Source organism: Panicum virgatum, chromosome 5K (assembly GCF_016808335.1).
Source record: "Panicum virgatum strain AP13 chromosome 5K, P.virgatum_v5, whole genome shotgun sequence".
In the NCBI taxonomy this organism is placed as follows: Eukaryota; Viridiplantae; Streptophyta; class Magnoliopsida; order Poales; family Poaceae; genus Panicum; species Panicum virgatum.
Genome location: NC_053140.1, coordinates 47,201,821 through 47,222,713, shown reverse-complemented (window position 1 = coordinate 47,222,713; position 20,893 = coordinate 47,201,821). Strand labels below are relative to the sequence as shown.

At 51.6% G+C, this 20,893-nt stretch overlaps 3 protein-coding genes and 1 long non-coding RNA gene across 4 annotated transcripts; 2 read left to right on the top strand and 2 right to left on the bottom strand.

Moving 5' to 3' along the window:
* Positions 1–3,153: 3,153 nt before the first annotated feature.
* On the bottom strand, positions 3,154–4,865 carry LOC120707913 (receptor like protein 29-like). Its single transcript, XM_039992973.1, has one exon. It carries the CDS (start codon positions 4,650–4,652, stop codon positions 3,231–3,233), a length of 1,422 nt encoding a protein of 473 aa, XP_039848907.1. The 5' UTR covers positions 4,653–4,865; the 3' UTR covers positions 3,154–3,230.
* A 1,719-nt stretch (positions 4,866–6,584) lies between these two features.
* LOC120707914 (protein VTE6, chloroplastic) lies at positions 6,585–10,393 on the bottom strand. The gene is made up of 5 exons (XM_039992975.1): positions 9,928–10,393; positions 8,442–8,695; positions 8,169–8,292; positions 7,731–7,835; positions 6,585–6,896 (listed from the first exon to the last, which is right to left on the bottom strand). Exons 1-5 carry the CDS (start codon positions 10,303–10,305, stop codon positions 6,804–6,806), a joined length of 954 nt encoding a protein of 317 aa, XP_039848909.1. The 5' UTR covers positions 10,306–10,393; the 3' UTR covers positions 6,585–6,803.
* A 260-nt stretch (positions 10,394–10,653) lies between these two features.
* LOC120707912 lies at positions 10,654–11,717 on the top strand. The gene is made up of 2 exons (XR_005689171.1): positions 10,654–10,765; positions 11,393–11,717. It is a non-coding gene; the product is annotated as an uncharacterized LOC120707912 (long non-coding RNA).
* Positions 11,718–13,457: 1,740 nt separating this feature from the next.
* On the top strand, positions 13,458–14,827 carry LOC120710728 (oil body-associated protein 2B). The gene is made up of 2 exons (XM_039996321.1): positions 13,458–13,842; positions 13,936–14,827. The coding sequence occupies exons 1-2, from the start codon at positions 13,554–13,556 to the stop codon at positions 14,394–14,396; spliced, it is 750 nt and encodes a 249-aa protein (XP_039852255.1). The 5' UTR covers positions 13,458–13,553; the 3' UTR covers positions 14,397–14,827.
* The last annotated feature ends 6,066 nt before the right edge of the window (positions 14,828–20,893 follow it).

The window sequence follows — 20,893 nt, the reverse complement described above, 5'->3', positions numbered from 1 at the left end:
CGCATTATGCTTGCACCAAATGAAAAGGGTCACACCCCGGTACCCATGTAGACCTATTTAGGCTGACCACAGCGGAGGGAGCAAGAGCAAATTTGCTCCCTTCTCGTTTCCCACGCCCTCTCTGTCTATAGTGCGAAATAGTGCATCTACAATATCAAACAGTGTATTTGCTCCTTCATTTGTTCCTTCCACTATGGACGGTCTTAAACATAGATAGGAGCAAGTAAGATAACCTAATAGGGACGCACGCCTGCATTATCATGGCTCCCCCACGCCATCTCTTGCAACCATTTGCTGAAGCAGCCTCAGCGTGATTACGTTCCCTCTCCCGACATGTCGAGTCAAACATCGTGAGACCGACCCAGCGATGCAGCAGTGCATCACCCCCGCCAGGCCGTGAGGCAGCAGGCAATGGCGGCAGGCGAGCACCAAAGCCTGGCCGCCCTGGCACCCGGCGCCTGGCGCGGTGGCAACATAGCGGGGCGCGCCCTCCGAGGCAGCCGGGCAAAGCGAGACACGTGCGTACGACCCGCAGCGCGCAGGTACCTGACTCCCGGCTCGCCCGCCGGGCGCCGCCGCCCCCATTCCCGTCGCCATCCGACACTTCACACTGGCGTCTGCCGCTCCTCCTCGCCAGCCTCGCCGCAGCGCAGGAGCGAGCGCCTCCCCGCGCACTCTGTCACCAACGCGGCTGACGGCTCGGAACGGGCGCACGGCGCCGCTGACCAGACAGGCAGCGTGGCAGGCGGACGGTGACGGTACGGCGGCCACAGTTTCTCCCTTTTCTGCGATTGCACTGTTGCTCGATCCGTTGGTCCCGTTCCCCCAAAAAAAAAAAGATCCGTTCGGCTCCCGTCGTGTCCCGCCGCCGCTCAACGCTGGCCGGCGCCGGCGGGCTCCCGTCGTCCTTTCGTCGAAACACGGGAACGCGCACGCTGCGATCACCGGATAACGTTCGTCGACGCGACATATGTTCGTTGGCTGGTGGCTTGGTACTCGGAACAAGCTGTGGATCGGAGCCGCCAGAGCTTCCGTAGGAGCACGCGAACGAATGTGCTGCGATCATATGTCGACGCGATTCGCATTTGTCCGGTGGCTTTGTACTCGGAACAGGATCTAGAGATACGACCGTCCGTGTGCTCCATCCTCCGTGTACATGAGTAGGGCTGGCTGCCGCACGAGATGTGTAAATGACTTGCTGACAAGGTGTGGAATGTGCATGTCACTGTGGGTCTGTGGCCTGTGGGCTGATGCAGAAACTTTAGTGCACAAACGCTTATGACGTTGCGCGTTGTGCAAGAAAAACGGGCACCAGAGATTGATGGTCATGTGGCTTCAACTTTTTTTTTAGTATACACAAGCTTAAAAAATGCTTAACGCCTGTACTATACCGAACAATTTAGCGATGCACAGTCGCTCTTGGTGCGAGTCCGTAACAAGGTGCATTTGTCTCGATTCAAGAATAGAGACATCGGTACTGTATAAAACGGTAAGAAGTTACAGTTTTTGAGAATCAACTTGTTTAGTTGCAAAATTCAAAATTCCAAATCTATCACATCGAACAGGAATCTTATATGTATGGAATATTAAATCTAGACGAAATAAATAACTAATAGCATAGTTTGCTTGTTAATTACGAGACGAATCTAATGAGACTAATTATGTCATGATTAGACACTAAATTGCTACAATAATAGCTACAGTACCATGCGCTAATGACGGATTAGTTAGACTCATTAAATTCGTCTCGTAGTTTACAGACGAGTTCTGTAATTAATTTTATAATTAGTCTATATTAAGTACTTTAAATGTGAAAAAAATCATTTTAAAAACTTTACACCCCACAAATAAACGAGGCCTTAAGAACCATGCAAGTAATAGATAGCAAAACGGGGCAAATGTACAAGGACACCATGTGGCGGTTTCTTATATGCTGCTCATCAATTTGTGGGATCGCAGTCGTCGAGGCTTGGAGGACACGTTTGGCCTTTTGAGGATCAAGCCTCGTTGGTGAATGGTCAGATGCCCCCGTGACTGCCCTTTCCACAAGCGATCTCCCACCAGAAATGCTTTTCCACACTTGACTTTGTATTACAATGACTACAGAAATGAACCCCCGAAATTCTGAAACCCTAAAAACCAACAAACCTCAATTGTCAACGGAGTTCAACGAACCTCAATCGTCACCGGAGTCGTACGGAGACTGTAAAGAGATGCGGCAGCAACACTAGGGGCTTTTTGAAGGTCGGTCTAGAGAAGACAAACGAGGCTTGGAGGAATGGGGAAGGGGAGGCAACAATGGATGGTAAGCACTGAGCAGGACAGACGCTGCTAAGTGCTAATGGTGGTTAATGGTTTGAAGGCCGGGGGACGTTGCAACTTGCAAGGTGACCGGCAGCAGGTGACCATGAAAGAAGGCGGCGTTGATTCGGACCACGGTGGGCCGATCGCCGTGGGCTTCTGGATCAGCCACCTCGGGCCTGTTTGGTTTTGTAGCACGGTAATGAATAGTAAATTTTGACCGTTTATTATGGTGTCAAACAAAGCCAGTTTACAAAATCAACCTCAGAACCCCGTGTTAGTGACCCTGAAGAATCTAATGAGGACTTTGACCGCGCGATTAGAGGATGATTACTGTAGCATCACTGTAGCAAATCATCGATTAATTACCGTCATTAGATTCGTCGCGAAAAGTTACACCCATTCCTAAAAAAATTTTGCAAATAGACTTCATTTAGTACTTCATGCATGCAAGATTCTTTTTTCGGGAAGTGTGCCTGCTAGTATCCTTGCCAAACCAAACAGGGCCCTCATTCGATTCTGTTCTCTCTCTCTAACCGTCGATTATTGGTGCACAATGCGACCCCTCATGATTCGTGGAAAGTGCATGCACAACTAGTACCACGAGCTAGTCTTAGGGCTACTGTTTAGTTGGTGAAAAAATTTAGATTTTGATACTGTAGCCTATTTTATTTTTATTTGACAAATAATATTTAATTATGAATTAATTAGACTTAAAAGATTTATTTTGTGCTAATCTATTAGACTGTGTAATTAGTTATTTTTTTCAACTACATTTAATATTTCATGCATAAATCTAAAGATTCGATGTGACGGATACTTTAAATTTTTTTTTGAAAACTAACCAGGGCCTTAGTAAGATCCTGATCTGACAATGAGCATTGCAACACAAAGATAAGTACAGAGGAGGTACGAGCACAAGAGCCCAATCAATACGGCGCGTGCCCGTTGAGGGCAAAAAGGCAGGACACGGCCACGCACGCTGGGCCGAGCAGCCCCGTTAACAGGACGCTGTCCTGGGACTGGGATTGGGAACCCCTCGTCGCCATCAAGCCTCTTCCCGTAGCCGAGGACGCGACGACGTCACCGTCGTCGGCGCCGCCGCGGCAGGCTCCGACGCCGACCCCGACGCCCCGCAGCACGCTCCGGTCGTCGAGGCACAGCCCGGAGTTGCCGCTCAGGTCGAGGTTCCCGCCGAGCCGCCGCAGGAAGGCGCCGTCGAAGGGCACGGCCCCGCCCAGCGCGTTGTTGCTCAGGTTGAGGTGGTACATCCTGCCCAGCCGGCTCAGCGCCGCCGGGATCGGCCCTGTCAGGTTGTTGTCCTGCAGCGACAGCGTCGTCAGGCTCGACAGCTGGCCGAACGCCTCCGGTATCGGGCCCGAGTAGCCGGAGCCGGCCAGCCGGAGCTCCTGGAGGCGGGCGAGGCCGCCGAGCTCGGAGGGCAGCGGGCCGCCCATCGGGTTGTTGTCCATGATCAGGTACTGGAGGTTGCGCAGCCCGGCGATGGCAGGGGGGAAATGGCCGATCAGGCCGTTGTTGCTGAGCGCCAGGAAGGTGAGCGAGCTCAGGTTGGCGACGGTGTCCGGGACGCCGCCGGTGAGGTTGTTGGAGCTGAGGTCCAGCTTCTGGAGCTGCCGCAGCTCGCCGATCCGGCCCGGGATGGCGCCGGATAGCGCGTTGTAGCTGAGGTCCAGGTCGACCAAGCTCTTGAGCTGGCCAATCTGGCTGGGCACCGGCCCGGAGAGCGAGTTGTAGCTGAGGTCGAGGCGCACCAGCGACGTGAGGTCCCCGATGCCCGGCGGAATCCCGCCGCGGACCAGCGCGTTCTGGGAGATGGTGAGCACCTGGAGGGACCGGAGGGTGGCCAGCGCCGGCGGCACCGCGCCGGACAGCGCTGGGTTGGCCCGGATGCTGAGCTGCTGCAGGCCGGAGGCCGAGAGGTTGGCGGGCGCCGGCAGGGTGAGCGTGGTGGCGGCGGCCGGGTTGGTGAAGCAGTCGACGAAGAAGAGGGACTGAAGGTGGGGCAGGGAGAAGGCCTCGGGGGGGAAGGCCGCCGCGTCCTTGCACGCCGGGTTGGGCTCCACGCCGAAGTCGAGCCGCGTGACGTGCATGCGCGCCGCGCCGCCGCCGCCGCCCGCGCCGGCCGGCTTGCACTCGAGCCCCGGCCACGGGGCGCCGCACGGGTCGGGGCTCTCGACGCGCCAGTCCCGGTCGGAGGACACGGCCTCCATGACGCGGAACAGCGTCTCCCTCTCGGCTGGGTCCATGCCCGCCGCAGCCGCCGCCGCAGCCGCCGCCGTGGCCATCGGGAGCAGCAGGGTCAGCAGCAGGGCGGCGGAGGCTGGCGCCATGGTGTGATGGTGTTCGCGCGTGCGGCTGTGGAGTTTGGGCCTTTGGGGAGTCTCGCCATGAAGCCTTTCGGTAATAAAACGAGGGGGGCTCGTCACCCGTGAGGCGACTCGATTGACGGGACGGGGGAGAAAGCGCGCGAGGCATAGGCAGAACGCAGAGCTCAGGCCAGGCCCAAGCGTTGGGGTCGCGCGAACACAACATCCGCAACCGGAAGTCCGCGGTCCGCACCAGGTCTTAAGAGAAAAAATGGTTGCCTGTGCAGCAGGGGCCGGGGGTCACCGATGCACAGTGCGGATACTAATGCGCACGTCATGGTTTCCACGAGGAATCGCACACACGACACCATGGCCCTCGCTACAGTGCGACGAGGGCGGTACGTGGTTTGACTGGCCCGGCAGGCAGTTACGCCCGTGGCATGAGATTGTTTTTGGACGGGTCGGCTCGGGCCTACACCGAGACCGTTCATTTTCAATCAACCGCAAGTGCGAATGGGGGGGGGGGGGGGGCATAATTCCACAGCCCAAGCGTGTAACCTGCATGGCGGCATGTCACCCCTGCGAGATGTCACTCACGACTTTGGAAAAAGGTTATTTTTCCGCAGGGGTAAGCGCGCGCTTGTCTCCAACTCAGCCAGGCCTGTTTCGCTCAGCGGCAGCTCCTTAAACCCATCTCTGCAGAATCCAGGCTACAAAAAAAAACGTAAACAGAGTATCACAGTAGCTAAACAACGACCATACGAACAACCACAGTATCCCCAGAGAATACGAGAACTCCCCGGTGTTCGGTTGCTCACTGGCATCGTCTGAGCTGAAGAACTAGGAACACACCGGCAAAGATAACACGAATATGCGTAAAAGCAAAGAGCCAAGGACGGTAAGACAGAAGGTTCAATAATGTTGAAGGACAGATTGCGCACGAACCAACCAGTCCGGATTCAGGCGGAGAACAAATTCGAGCTCAGAGACTCACGCCGTGGCAGTGGCACTGGCACGACTGCACAAGACCATAGGAGTAGACGAATCATGCGTCCAGCGTCCCCGCAAGGCCCCCCTCACACAAGTGAAGTCCCCGGCCCAACCCAGGTGTGGGTCGACTCGAGACTACACATCCCAGCCGATGTGACAAAAGCTGTCTGACTCAAATATTAGTGGGTACCCGATGGCCAGGGCGCAGCATGTAGCAGGCTGAGATGACCCGATGGCCAGGGCGCAGCATGTTGCAAGAAGCACCATGTGATGCTTGGCAGGGAGAACGATGGAGCTGCGGAGCTGCCTGCGTCTGCCTCACCTCGCGATGCACACCGTGTCCCATCATTTCAATTGGATGTCTTCAAATAAAGAGAGCCACTGTTTACTGTTAGGAGATTGTAGCGCTAGTAAGGCCATGTTTAGTTGAAACGCAAATTTTTTTTGCGAAACAATTTTGCTAATTTAAAATACTAAATCAAGTTTATTTACAAAACTTTTTGCACAGATGAGTTGTAAATCGCGATACGAATCTAATAATATTAATTAATTCATGATTAATCCATAATTAACGGATTGTTACTGTAGTATTACTGTTGCAAATCATAGATTAAGTAGGTTCATTAGATCCGTCTCGCGATTTACAGCCCATCCATGCAAAAGATTTTGTAAATAGACTTTATTTAATACTCCACGCATGTGCCAAAATATTCGATGTGGTGTTTTTTTTGTTTACGGGGTTTATGGTGTGCGAACTGTTTTGGCTAAAGAACGCAGTTTTTTTTTGAGCAGTAAAGAACGCAAACTAAACAGGGCTTTCCTAAAGAACGCAGCTTACCTGACAGGAGTACTCAGTGAGTGGCAATGGCAACGCCGGCTGGCTGAGTTCTTGTCTCAACAAATGGTTGCCGGTGGGGGCAAGTTTCACATCACAAATGATTCAAAGTTAGACATTAAGTTGACGGCTAACTTAAACACCAAGCTCAGCACAGGTAGAGAAACTCAATGTACCAGAAGGAAAGACACTTTTGCATTTTCACAGTAGGCATGACAACTATCAAAGAATAAAACCTAGAGAAACTTAGAACGGCCCAAATGAGAATCTATGGTAACATTTCAGATGGGCAAAATATAGCAGCTACTACACAAGTATAAATTACAGAGAGCAGAAGCCTAAAGGGAAAATCAAGAGCTCCAACTCACGAGCAACTGCTGCATTAGAACAGCCAATATGGCACCAATGGAGATATTCAGCACATTGACAATATCGTTATTCAGCTGCACAGAACAATATTCACCATTACTTTCAAGAGAATTTTTTTCATAACTATACAAAACTAAGCATGATACATTGAGAACAAGAAACAGTGAAGTTCGGGATAATGGTCTGTGGTTCTTGTATAACAAATTTCCATCCAGAAGAAAAATTCAAATGATGTCAGGTGTTATAATTGACCATTGTGAACAGAAGCTTCCAGGTAGCTGATAGGTAATAGTAATACAGTAGGGAAAACAGTACTAGTAACTGGAATTCTTGCTATATCTATATAGTACATTTTTTTATAATTAGTTTGCATGCCTAAAACACAGAGATCAAGGGTGCGTAGGAGCTAATGTCCTCTATACTGTCGATTAGAAGCAGCCCATGTTGCAATTTTACCAAACATCCCAAAGATACACAAATACCAGCAGATGAAATTATATACGGCCTTTCCATTATGCCTTATCAATATTGGATTATTATACCAAAATGATCTAAGGTTATATAATATTGTTGCATTAAGCCAGATGCTGAGAATGTTCTTAACTCATCTATAATGAAATTCATCTAGGATTAAACAATCAAGCAGCAAATAAGATGGTTATCCAGCTGGTCGTAGAAGCAATTATGGCATGCAAGAATAATTCCCCTCTTTTGATTTTTTAATAGATTATTTAACCTAGGTACTCCAGCAATACAATGGAAACGCATTTGGTGATGTAAACAACAAACAGTTAGCAATAAAAAAAACATGAAGCATGCAAAATGAAGAAATGGTTTAACTGGGAAAAGTTCAGACAGGCACTGTAGATGAAGAATCAGTATTTAGTCATGTAAAAGTGCAAACTCACCCATTCAAAACCTTCCTTATCTTGCAATGTCGCCCCAATATAACTCTCACCATAATTTGCAATCTGGGATGCAACAAGGCATACTGCAACTTGTGATACACCCACCTGCAACATAATGCAGGATTCTATCGTCAGTAATCATGTACTCCTTTTCCTTTTAGAGTGTATTAAGATTGGAAAAAGGGAAACTCTTGTAAATATTGATAAAAAATTAGTCAAATTCAGTGCATGTAAATATTAAAATCCTAATACACCCATATGAAAACAAGTTGAGTATCAATATTAGAATCCAGTATGTGATTCCATAGTATTTGCCACAGATTAACCATCAGACTACAGAAATATTGACATAATAATGACAAGAATATGAAAGACAGATTTTAGTTAAAACAAACGAAGAAGCTTCTCATGGTGCCAAAATTTAAATGAAACATGTACCTGCCCTAGAAGATAACCAACACCTGCGAGAAACACAGATGCTAGAATTCCAGCAAGAGTACCCTCAACACTGATTGCACCTTCTGTACCTCTTGGAACAATCTTAAATGTTGTCACCAGATACCTGTTCTACAAAAGAACCCAAAATTTGAGCACTCAGTATTGGGAATTTATCATGACTCCATATTGACTTACATTCTACAAAAGAATGTAAAGTCTACAGGAGGAAATCTTAAATGAAGGCTGCACAAATGACGTGTTACAAAAACTTACGTTGTTCTTCCAAAAGCCTTCCCTATTTCACTGGAAACCGTATCACTTAGTTTAGTACAGAAACTGGCAACAAAGCCAAGCCTCCAGAGCTCAGAGAATGCTGTACCACCTACATGATATATTGACAGTAGAGCACAGACACAACCGGCAGCACTCGAACCAATAACACTTTCAGGTCCTCTCCTTCCTCCTCTTTTCTCAGCCACTCCCTGTGCTTCCTTCTGTTTTATCTTCAACTTAGTTACTGCTGTGCCCTGCATATCAAATGCAAAATGAACAGCACTGACTAATAGCCTAAAAGAATTGAAACAATGGATAAAGCATCAGAAAAGGTAAATGTACGCTATGCAATATGACAGCATGATGTCAAAAACCATTGACTGCACACACCATCAAATTACGATGAGGTGCTAAATATGAACAACCAGGAACAGCTACATCCACATCCATACAAAACTTGCTCATTTTGATCAACCCTGAAAAGCAAGAGGAAAAGTCTCCCTTCCTCCGGTCTTTCATGTTGGTAAATCATATCTATTATGTCTTTAGCATTGCAAAATAGTATGCACAAGTGCAAGACGTACATGATTTTTAAGCAGTAAATCCTACAGTATAAAGGCTTCCAATGCACATGAAACCCATATTTGTAAACTGTATAAACTAAGTTACAGAGTTTTTTCTTGAATAGTTCTGGGGAGCAAAATGCACCCCAGTCCATTTGCATTGCAACAGGACATGAAGTCGTAGTGCAGCATGTTCAAGTCCAATGCATTCAGCTGCATCAGTATCCGCATAAAACAGCCACACTAAGTTCTGTTAAGGATAAAAAGTTTACCAAGATGCAGAGGGCTCTGCACAAAAGAATTCAGAAAACAGGCACAGATTACACAATGATCAGCACATGGGGACTAAGAAACAAAGTTTTCCCATTGCCTTGATTTTTCAAATGGTGGGATTGCGACACCCAGACTGTCCTTTATTAATATAACCACCTTATAGAAAGGGACGATAATAGTAATCATTTTCCCTATCATCTTCCAAGCATTGTTAAATTATTGTTGCTGCCTACTAGGAAGCACTGGCCTCTGATACCCACTCATATAGGTGGAGAGGATTCACGATAAGTAGTTTCCATCATTATATAACTTCATGTCAGTTCAGTTAGAATTTATGGGCGTGGAAACTTGAAACTAATACTTGGTGGAACATCCCTGAATAAAGGTGGTTCAATTCACACTTAACAGTCATTATTAATCGTCCCAGTAGGCCATACCAATCAATCCAAAAACGATGACTCGTAGCTAGGTTCGATTTAGCACTACAAACTAGAAGCATGAACAGCTCCGATCTGCATCAATTCTCGGTAGCCACAGAATGACAATATCAGCGACTTCAGAAGGTGGATGGATCATACCACAGCAACCAACCCAAATTCAAAGTAAACTAGTCCATTCCGGGCACTGCCCAACCGGTGGGATCGACTCACCACGACGAAGTAGGCGACGACAAGGAGGAACCCCGGGGGCCCAAACGCGCGCCACGTCAGGGTGCCGAGGAGGTACGCGGCGGCGAGACCTGAGGCGGAGAGGCCGGAGAGGAGCACCGGCGACCCGGCGACGAAGACGGCGAGGTTGCTGGCCGCGGCGGACCGCCACGTCGGCGGCGACGCCAGGAAGGCGTCCGCGAGCGCGTCCCGAATCCCCGACGCGGCCCCCGCAGCAACGCTCGGGAGCGCTCGCAGTCGCAGCGGAGGCCGAGGCGGGGGCGGGGGACGGTGGCGCAGAACCCTGGGCCCTCGAGGGAGGGTTCTGGGCGCGGGGCGGGAGGAGATGGGGGCGCGGAGCGGGAGGAGCGAGCACGCCATTGGAGACGTCGAAGAGGGATCTCCGTAGTAGGAGTCGAAGTCTGAAGTCGGGAAGCAGCCATGGGAGCCGCAGCCGAGCAGGAGAAGATACAAGTCACCCGAGTCCGAAGTCTAACCATGTGGTGGTAGAAGTCTAACCATATGTTTGGTTGGTGGGTCAAGGTCATCATAACGGCTTCGATCCAGTTGGACCCGCATCTGTCTTGGGCCTTCCCTTTTCTGTTTTTGGATGATATCGCTAGGCCCACACTGAGCCCATATATTTTTTTTTGTGAAAACACGGCTGAGCCCATATTTGGTAGCCCAATTTAGCCCATCACGACGCACCCACGCGCCCGTGCTAAGCCATCCGCTAACCCTAACGACGCGAGCAGCTGGCGCAGAACCACCGTGAGCCGCCGCCCCAACTCCAAGGCTCCAACCATGGCGGCTCCTCTCTCTTCCTCCCTAGCTTTTGGAGGTATAGGTGACATTGATTCGGTTTCCCCCCTTAATGGTTCGTGTTTTTTTCGTTTGGGGATTTATTGTTTCTTGCTGCCAAGTGATGCTGGGAATATTGCGCAAGGGCTTTGAGCAATTCGTGGCTTTGTGGCTTTGTGTTTGCCTGATGCAATGAGATCACAACGTATGTACTCTCCCATTCTGATGGCAGCAGCTGTTCTTCAGCCCTGGATCTGCACGCCCCTTTCCCTCTGCTTTTGTTTTCAGAAGCGGTGGAAGATTTTTCTTGCCCTGTGGTTTTCGTAAGGTGATATGCAAGAAAGCAGATACCTAATACCTTGCGCCTTTCACTTCTGTTTGGGCATTTTTAGGATACATATATATTGCATAATTTCTCTCTTCAATTGCCAAGTGATGTTGGGATATTGCGCAAGGGCTATGAGCAGTTCATGGGCACTTGTGTCCCAACGCAGTGATATGAACTAGCATGACATCCCCTCTGATGGCAATTTGGTTCAGAAGAAATCAAATAAGGTGGTATGCATGGTCCACTTGATTTATGCTGGAGATCGCTTTACGAATTTAGCGCAGCCATGACAGTAACATTAAACATGCGAGTGCTGAACTCTCTTCACTGCTTGTTCAGACAGCAGATCAAACGGCAGCTTGGATGACAGATTGGAATGTGTAATGCGAGTAAACTGAGCCATCAGCCAAAAAAGCATCGGGCTATTCAGTTTCTGGCCATAATCCTATGACTTGGGAGAAAATCACAAACTTGCTGGAAATCTTGATACCACAGTTAACATTCCTTTACTGTAACATGATCGGCCATCCAATTCATGGTCCATGAATTCTGAAATTTTGCTTTACCAACTGAAGCCTTCCTGGCTTCCTGGCTGAGGTCCTGGAATATGTATCATGTTAACTGAAATGGTCTTTGCACTTTGCAGTGCGTACAACCGAGTGAAATGTGCTGAGTTTTGCAGTACAATTATCAGCAAGCTTGGCAACAGCAGTTACAAGGAACGCTAGTTAACAACGAGAGTTGTATTTTATAGATTCAGCGTGTCTGAGTAAGTAATGCACAGCATTAGAAAATTTGCAAGATTGAAGTGCTCTAGCTCTTCCCATCGAGGGGAAAAGAATCAGACCAGAAAACTGTAGGAATGACTGTTTGGAAGGAGCGAAGAAAAAAAATACAGGAAACTTTTGTATCCTTTAGGCCTCTAAACTTTTTCAATGTATTCTTTCAGGAACACTATCTAAGGATTATTTTTTCAAAAATAAAACTATCTAAGGATTAAGATACTCCAAGATTCCACTTGATAATATTACAATTCAATTCAAAGGAATCCATATTAATTCTGACGCCTACCTCCACTTCCCCAGAATCCAGGGAATGAGATCCTCTGCAGTCGGGGGACACTAACTGGACTCTGCAGTCATGCCCATCCACCCGTCCTTCCGTGATCCGACGATGGCTCGTGCGCGCGGCTCTCTTATCTGCCCGACGCTGGCTTGGCTCGCTCGCGAGTCGCGGACTCGCGGCTCATTCCCCATGCCGACGGCTCGCTTCCCCTTCGCTTGCCTTTGGCTGGTTTGACCACGACACCGCCAAGCAGTAGCAGTGCGCGGCGGCCACGGAGACAAGCCCAGGCGAAGCTGACCCGATGGCCACGGCAGAGGAGGCGGCGGCGCTGCGGCGCAGGCTCAGGAGTCAGGGGCCTGGCGGCCGCGGGAAGCGCCGACGCCGAGGCCTTCGACAGGGCGCGACCGAAGCTGCCGGCGCCGACGAGGTTCCTGTCCTTGAACCCCTTGGTGGCGTAGAACAGTTCCCTATACGCGAACCGGTGTGGCCCGATCTTGATCGCCGATTCGCCGCACGAGAAGGACCACGGCAGCGCCGGCGGCGAGGACCAGCGCCGTGCTCGCGAGCGGCAGGGCGATCTCCACGATCTCGGACCGAGGGTCGGACGGCGACCGCTGCAGCTGCGGCAGACGAGGCAGCCAGGTGACGTCGAAGCCAGGCGCCCGATCGTGCTAAAGCTACAGCCGAGGACATAGTGCCGGGGGTTCCCGGCCCTGTCGTCGAGAGGTTGCAGGGGTAGGAGAGCAGCAGCGTTCTGGATTTCGGTGCCGACGCTATGCGGATGATGTCGAGCTCGACGGCGAGCAGGTGGTTGATGGCGGCGTTGCCATCGTCGTCCTGGGCGTTGGTGAGGCCCGACCAACCAGGTACTTGTCCGTGAGCACGGCCGACAGGCTGGCCGTGGTCAGCGCCACGGCGATGGCCATCCTGTGTGTGCTAAAGCCGGTGTAGTTGGAGACGATGTCGAGGACGAAGGCTGCCGAGAAGGACTGGATGGCGGTGGTGCCATTCGCGAAGTGGAGGTCGAGCAAGCCGTCGGTCTGGGAGATCAGCCACGATCGGTCTGGGAGATCAGCCACGATCGAGCCGAACGAGCGTCAGACAAGCAGAAGAGCCACGCGCTTGAGCCATCGTGAAGCCATCGTCGGATCACAGAAGGATGGTCGGATGGGCACGACTGCAGAGTCCAGTCAGTGCCCCCGACTGCAGAGGATCTCATTCCGTTCGAGATGCATACTTCTCGCGTCTTCTCATGCGTGCTGTCATGCTGTGTCACTCAGCAAAGCTGTGCCTGGGCCGTCTCGAATGTTTCGTTGCATGCGAGTCGCCACGTTCTTCACACGCGCCGCGGCACGCGTCAGACACCTGGCTGAGCCGCGGCGATAAATCCACGCACGGTCGGTCACGCTCACGCACCGTCTCGTGCGATCTGAAGATGTCCTCTAGCGATCAGATCCCGGCCGCCACGCCGGCGTCGGGCGGCGCCGAGCCGGCGCCGCCGGGCAGGCTGACGGCGGTGTCGTCGCGGGTCCTGGACATGGGCGCGCAGATGGTGCAGGCGCTGAAGCCGGTGCAGCAGATGAAGCTGCACGCGTGCAGCTTCGCGCTCTACGCCCACGACCTGCGCCGCCAGATGGAGGTCCACCACTTCCTCTCCCGGCTCAACCAGGACGTCGTCCAGTGCGCCGTCTACGACTCCGACAAGCCCTCGGCCCGCCTCATCGGTGCGCGCCGCCGCCTCTTTCCCCGCCGTTGTGAATCGTGATGGTAGCTAAGCGGTGACTACTCGTGTGTCTCTTCTTCATCTTTATCATCAGGCGTGGAGTACATCGTGTCGGAGAGCATCTTCGAGGGCCTGCCGGCGGAGGAGCAGAGGCTGTGGCACTCGCACGCGTACGAGGTGAAGGCCGGGCTGTGGACGGCCGTGGGCGTGCCGGAGGCGCTGCAGAGCTCGGAGATGGCGAGCCTCGCCAGGACGTACGGCAAGTTCTGGTGCACGTGGCAGGTGGACCGCGGGGACGCGCTGCCGCTGGGCGCGCCGGCGCTGATGGTGTCGCCGCAGGCCGCGGAGCCGGGGCGCGCGCGCGGCGACCTGGTGCGCCGCCGCGACGAGAGGTACGGGGTGGACAGCTCGGCGGGGGGGCTCAAGGCGGCCAGGGTGGAGATGGGCGAGCCGGAGTGGATCAACCCCAACGCCGACTACTGGCGGCAGCACGGCAAGGGCTTCGCGGTGGACGTCGTCCCGGCCGAGATGAAGCGCCACGCGCCCTTCCCGTGAGCCGCCGCCGCCGCCGCCGCCGCGGGTTTGGGTGCGACGCGTGCTTGTACGATCGATGTGGTAGCGTGCGTCGGTGCGTGAACGGGAACTGATGAGTACGGAGGCGGATCGACGCGCCCGCGTGTCGGAGGAATCTCTCCCGCTCCTGTTGTGCGAGTACTCCTGTTGTACACAGGTTGACTGGTTACTGGTACACCTGGTGTGAGTGTCACGGTGTTACCTCTTTAATCCTTTGTGAAGCGCCGTAATCCTGTCTTTCCTACACACTGAAATGTTTAGACTCGGGAATCGGCTCGACGCATCTTTGACTAAGAGCGCTCATGTGTTTATTTTTTATCACAGCTCGTGTAAATTGAGGGGTGGGGTGTGGGGGGTGGGGATTCCATGAACGTTAGTCGTTACGTAATTCCATCCCGTTGTATCAAAAATCTCAATTGACTTTTATCAAAAAAATAACATGACAACAATATAAATTACATTTTCTTTTTGCAAAAATACAATACAGTGGCCGATGTTCTTATACACGCACTCATATTCATCCATCCTATCTCTATGAATATATATCTCTATGAATATACATACCCTCGAGAGAGCAATTCTAGAGTGACTGAACCTATACATATGCAATTCTACTCATTCTACCCTCGAGAGACTGAATCTATACATATGCAATTCTACTCTCGAGAGACTGAACTTATACATGTACAATTCTATACATATACAATTATAAATTCTACCTTCGAGAGACTGAACTTGCAGATTCTTGAATTCTATACATATACAATTCTACCTTTGAGAGAACATATACAAACTGAACTTGCAGATTCTTGAATTCTATACATATACAATTCTACCTTTGAGAGAACATATACAATTCTACCTTTGAGAGATTGAACCTGCAGATTCTTGAATTCTATACATATACAATTCAACCTTCGAGAGACTGAATCTGCAGATTCTTGAGATCGTTCTTGAGATCGATGAAGTCATTATATGTATTTTGCCGTCAACGGTTACATCGCTTATCATCATCTTACTAAAGCCTTGCGATACATCGCTTATCATCTTAGTGAAGCCTACCACCTTACTGAAAAATAGAATAGCATCCGTTAAATTTCAAAATAAATTCTGGAAAATAATGTAGCTAAATTCTGAAAATAGGAGCATTTGCGCTGAGTCAATTATTCGAAATCTCCGATCCAGACAGGTAAGTTCCACCATAAAAAATGAGCTATTCTCAGTTCTCACATAAATTATTGTCGCGGCTCTAGAAGAGGGCCACAGCCGGGTGGCGGAATGCACCCGCCTAATCCCAGAGGGTGGTTACTCGGGGAAGTACAAGCTATTTCTCAGATCTACTCATGAAGCAAGAACACAAGAACACACGAGGATTTAGAGTGGTTCGGGCCGCCGGAGCGTAACACCCTACGTCCACTGAGATTTGTATTGCCCTTGAGTTCGTGGATGAGTCTATCCTCTGCCTCTAAGCCCCTTTTGAGACTTGAGTGATTCTCTAGCGGGCGTCCCCCTTTTATAGCGCAAGGAGGACGCGTACACATGCGTTGGACCCCGACAGGTGGGCCCAACAAGGATGTATAGTTTACCATCAAAAATACATTAATAGTCTACAGTGGTTGAGAATCTGTTGCCAGATACGCTTCATCGCCCTGTAGATTCTCTGACCGAGGGGGTCTTCACTTGTCCCATCGACGAGGCGCCCGTTGAGGCAGTGTAGGTTGCGGCGTAGACTGTTGGGTCTACCGCGTAGGCGTTATGATACTCCGTCGCCGAGCTGTCGTGTCTAACTGGCGTAGCAGACTGACGCTCGTGGCGTGGGCAGCGCCAACGGCTGCTCGGTGCGCCTTGGCAACGCGCGATCAACAGTACAGCCTGGCAAAAGTCACCTCGGGCTCTGCTGTGACAGAACACACTTAATGTCTCCCGCATTGAATGCGGTAGGTGGGCGAGTCTTCCCGGGGAAGCTTCGCGGCCGCACGCGTGCCTGCGCCTGCGGACACGTGGCGGCTCCGGACCCCCCAGGCGAGGTGTCTGTTCCCTCCCCGCTGAGGGGTCCGGATAGTATATGGGGGTCTGGGACCCCATGGGAGGTCTGGGTCCCTCGGTTGTTTTGGCTGAGCGCTCCGTTCTCCGGGAAACATGGTGGCACCGGATCCGTCACCGAGCGGGAAGCGGGTCCGGGACCGTTGGTCCGGTGAGATGGAGTCGGACCCCAGGGGTCCAGCTGTTCAGCTCTTTAGGGTGTAGTTACGGATAACTACGCGAGTCATGACACAGCAAGAGGGGGTACCCTAGTCCAAAGGTACCGACAGTGGCCGCCGGGCCCACCTCGAGGGAGGTACGAACCCGCAGGTGGGGCCATTATCGTGACGTGTTCCGACATAATCCTGGTTGTATTGGCGCGCTCATGTGGAGAGCGGGTGCTCCGGATCCCCTTAGAGGTCGTAGCACTTGTTGCCAGGTTCAGGTACTAGAGCGCTCTCCGCAGGGCGGCGAAGGTGCAGGCTTAGGGTACGGAACCAAGCCAAGCGGCTGCACGGACCTCGAACCGCCCAGGGTGCGAGCACCACTTCCCCGGACCCGGCTTCAGGCGACCGTGGCAAGCAGTCTCTGCCGGAGCGGGCCACCGGAGTGGACTTGGGCGACCGTGGCGAGCGGTCTCCGGCCACCGGAGTGGACTTGGGCGACCGTGGCGAGCGGTCTCCGCCGGAGCGGGCCACCAGAGTGGACTTGGGCTGCTACCATTGATCCAACGAGATACGTCATCGGACCTTGTGGTAATGCATAGGGAACCATGCCCTATACTAGAAAGGAGTCCGGACCCCTAGGTACGGCAGCTTCGGATACTAGGGGACTCGTAACAGGGTAGTGAAGTGCGTAGGCTTAGGGTACATTGCCAGGCTAAGCTGCTACGCAGAGCTTCTCCACCCCAGGATACAAGCACCACTTCTCCGGAGCAGGTCCCTAGGAGTTTGGACCACCTTCCAGCTAGAAGGGGTATCCCATCCTGACCACAAGCCAGCAACTCAATTTGGATCGCTTAGCAACAAAAGAAAAGACTCCGCATGGGAGAAGGAAAATATGCAAGCTGAACGGACAAGTGTCATTTAAGCTATTGTAAAGATAAGACTGAGAAAGCAAATCTCCTTCATTACTTAATTCGTGGTGTACATCAGAGGCCGGGATTATGAGGGCGGACCCCTACCGCTCTGGACTACTTGCTGGTGTCGCCTGTTTGTACGATGAAGCCAGAGGTCGGGTTTACAAAGACGGACCTTTACCGCTCTGGACCACATGTAGGCACCACATCATTACAAAGGAGAACAGACTCAATCCTATCTAGCGGTAACCTACAGCCGTCGCCCCGCAGGGCATGCATGTTCCTGGCCGGAGTAGAACTGCCACCTTGGAGGTTCTTCTCAGTCGTTGGGGGCGAAAATGCCCTGGACGTGCCTATACAGCATCATCCAGCATCATCTCGGGAGCTTGCAGGGCCCTTCCCAACACAATAACTGTTTCATGCTCAGATAGCATGAGAACAACTTCTTTGGCTTTGAATGGGAGTGGCCCTGTTGTCGCCGACTGCCGTCGGAAGCCAGCCCGATGGCCGCTCATAGTGAGCTGAAGCCAGCTTGACACCCTGGCGCAGCAGAAGGACGGGTGCTCGTTTGGACGAGCACGGAGCGTGGAGAAGGGCGGTCGTTCGCCGACTCCACCTCGGCGCCGGCACAGGCCCCCTCGCCTTGGTGCTGGCACAGGGCCCCCATGCCTTGTGGCGGAGGTCGACGCCTGTCTGCAGCAGCTCCAAGAGAGGCTTGAGCCAGACGAGGGAGAAGGCGACAGACATCCTTCCCGAGCCACAGCCATCGGCTTCTGGCTCCATCTTGAGAGGAAACATTGTGCCGACGCTGTGCCGCCGCAGGGGACCCCCGGTGATTGCTTGAGAGAAAACCTTGAGCCGACACTAAGGTGTCGCAGGGTGACGCGCAGCAGGCGTCGCCCTTGCGCGCCACCGTGCCGGCTCTGAGGTGTCGCCGTGGCGACGCACAGCAGGCGCCGCTGTCGTGCGCCACCGCACCGAGGACACTGCTGCCTCGGTGCTAGGGCATGCGGCATAGGTGACGCCGTGCCACTCTTCATCTTCTTGTCGTCATTGCAGAGGATGAGCTCAACCTCATAAGGCAGGAGGTGAGCGAAGATCTGGCCAACGCTTGCGCGATCCCCACGGACAGCGCCAGATGTCGCGGCTCTCGAAGAGGGCCACAGCCGGGTGGCGGAATGCACCCGCCTAATCCCAGAGGGTGGTTACTCTGGGAAGTACAAGCTATTCCTCAGATCTACTCATGAAGCAAGAATACAAGAACACACGAGGATTTAGAGTGGTTCGGGCCGCCGGAGCATAACACCCTACGTCCACTGAGAGTTGTATTGCCCTTGAGTTCGTGGATGAGTCTATCCTCTGCCTCTAAGCCCCTTTTGAGACTTGAGTGATTCTCTAACGGGCGTCCCCTTTTATAGCGCAAGGAGGACGCGTACACAAGTGTTGGACCCCGACAGGTGGGCCCAATAAGGATGTATAGTTTACCATCAAAAAGATATTAATAGTCTACAGTGATTGAGAATCTCTTGCCAGATACACTTCATCGCACTGTAGATTCTTTGACCGAGGGGGGTCTTCACTTGTCCCATCGGTGAGGCGTCCATTGAGGCAGTGTAGGTTGCGGCGTAGACTGTTGGGTCTACCGCGTAGGCGTTATGATACTCCGTCGCCGAGCTGTCATGTCTAACTGACGTAGCAGACTGACGCTCGTGGCGTGGGCGGTGCCAACGGCTGCTCGGTGCGCCTTGGTAACGCGCGATCAACAGTACAGCCTGGCAAAAGTCACCTCGGGCTCTGCTGTGGCAGAGCGCACTTAACGTCTCCCGCATTGAATGCGGTAGGTGGGCGAGTCTTCCCGAGGAAGTTTCGCGGCCGCACGCGTGCCTGCGCTTGCGGACACGTGGCGGCTCCGGACCCCCCAGGCGGGGTGTCTGTTCCCTCCCCGCTGAGGGGTCCAGATAGTATATGGGGGTCCGGGCCCCCCCGGCTGTTTTGGCTGAGCGCTCCGTTCTCCGGGACACATGGTGGCACCGGATCCGTCCCCGAGCGGGAAGCGGGTCTGGGACCGTTGGTCTGGGACCGTTGGTCCGGTGAGATGGAGTCGGACCCTAGGGGTCCGGCTGTTCAGCTCTTTAGGACGTAGTTACGGATAACTACGTGAGTCTTGACACAGCAAGAGGGGTACCCTAGTCCAGAGGTACCGATAATTATGTTAAATAAATTACATTAAAGGAAACAATTGGCGGCTGTGATCACTTAGCGATGTTCATGTCTCCTTTCGATCATGGCTGCCGGTGTGACCAAAGGCCCAGTGCTGTCGAAGAGGCTATCTCCATGCATGTTTGGCCATCGTTGATGACCTCCCAGAGGGACGAGATTCATGTTTTAAAGAATAAAGTAAATACTCCCTCCATTCTAATTTCTAAAAAATAAGTCACACTAAGATTTAAAATTTATTAAAAAACAAGTCATCCTATCATATTTAGAAACCACATGTGCATGTAAGAATCAATTAGTAATAAATATGGACAATAAATAGGACCAAATATTGACATTTTGCCTTCTCGTCAATTTGTTCTAGAAATTTTAAAATAACTTGTTTTTTTTGGATTGAAGGAGTACGAAAGAAGAGCGTAGATGATGGCGGGATCCTCAAAACTTCGATACTAGATGTGCATTTGGTACCAGCCCCTCTTTTTTATCGCTTCTGCGTAAGTGTCGGGGCTACGTTTTGGTCAACATGATGCGACGGTGGCAGCTACTCTACTTGGAGAAAAGAATGTTTGGCACTGTCTCTCCTCCGATACTATCATTCGGGATTCCCTTGCCAAACTCAAGCGAGAGGGCACATGGAGCAGCTGAATCTTTGCCACTATCCGACACTGTCAAGTAGGCGAGCTAAGCCAAAGCTTCAGCTTCGGGTCTCGGCGACTCTCGGCGTATCGCTGGCAAGGGTTTTTTTACCGACCGGAACTGTGCGGAAATCGCGGTAACCGGTCCGGACTACCGGCCGATTTCAAACAGGCACAAATTTAAAATTTAAATTTAAATTCAAAAAATAAAAAAATTGAAAAAAATCTTAAAAATACTTCAAGTTGTGACGAATCTAATGGTCTCAAATTTTTTTAAATATTCGTTCATTTAGTATACTTTGCGGACATTTGAATTTAAACAAAAAAACAAATGGGAAGACTCATATTTTTACACTATGTTAGTTCAGGAATGGGAGATAACATCGGCATGGACAGGACAATCTTGGCAAGACTATAAGGCTGAGCTGCTTAGAGTGCGAGGTTTGAATGTGATCTCCAACGCCGAATATCAAATGGCGTCCCAAATGGAGGTCTTCCCATTCTTACGTTGAACATTTATCGATGTG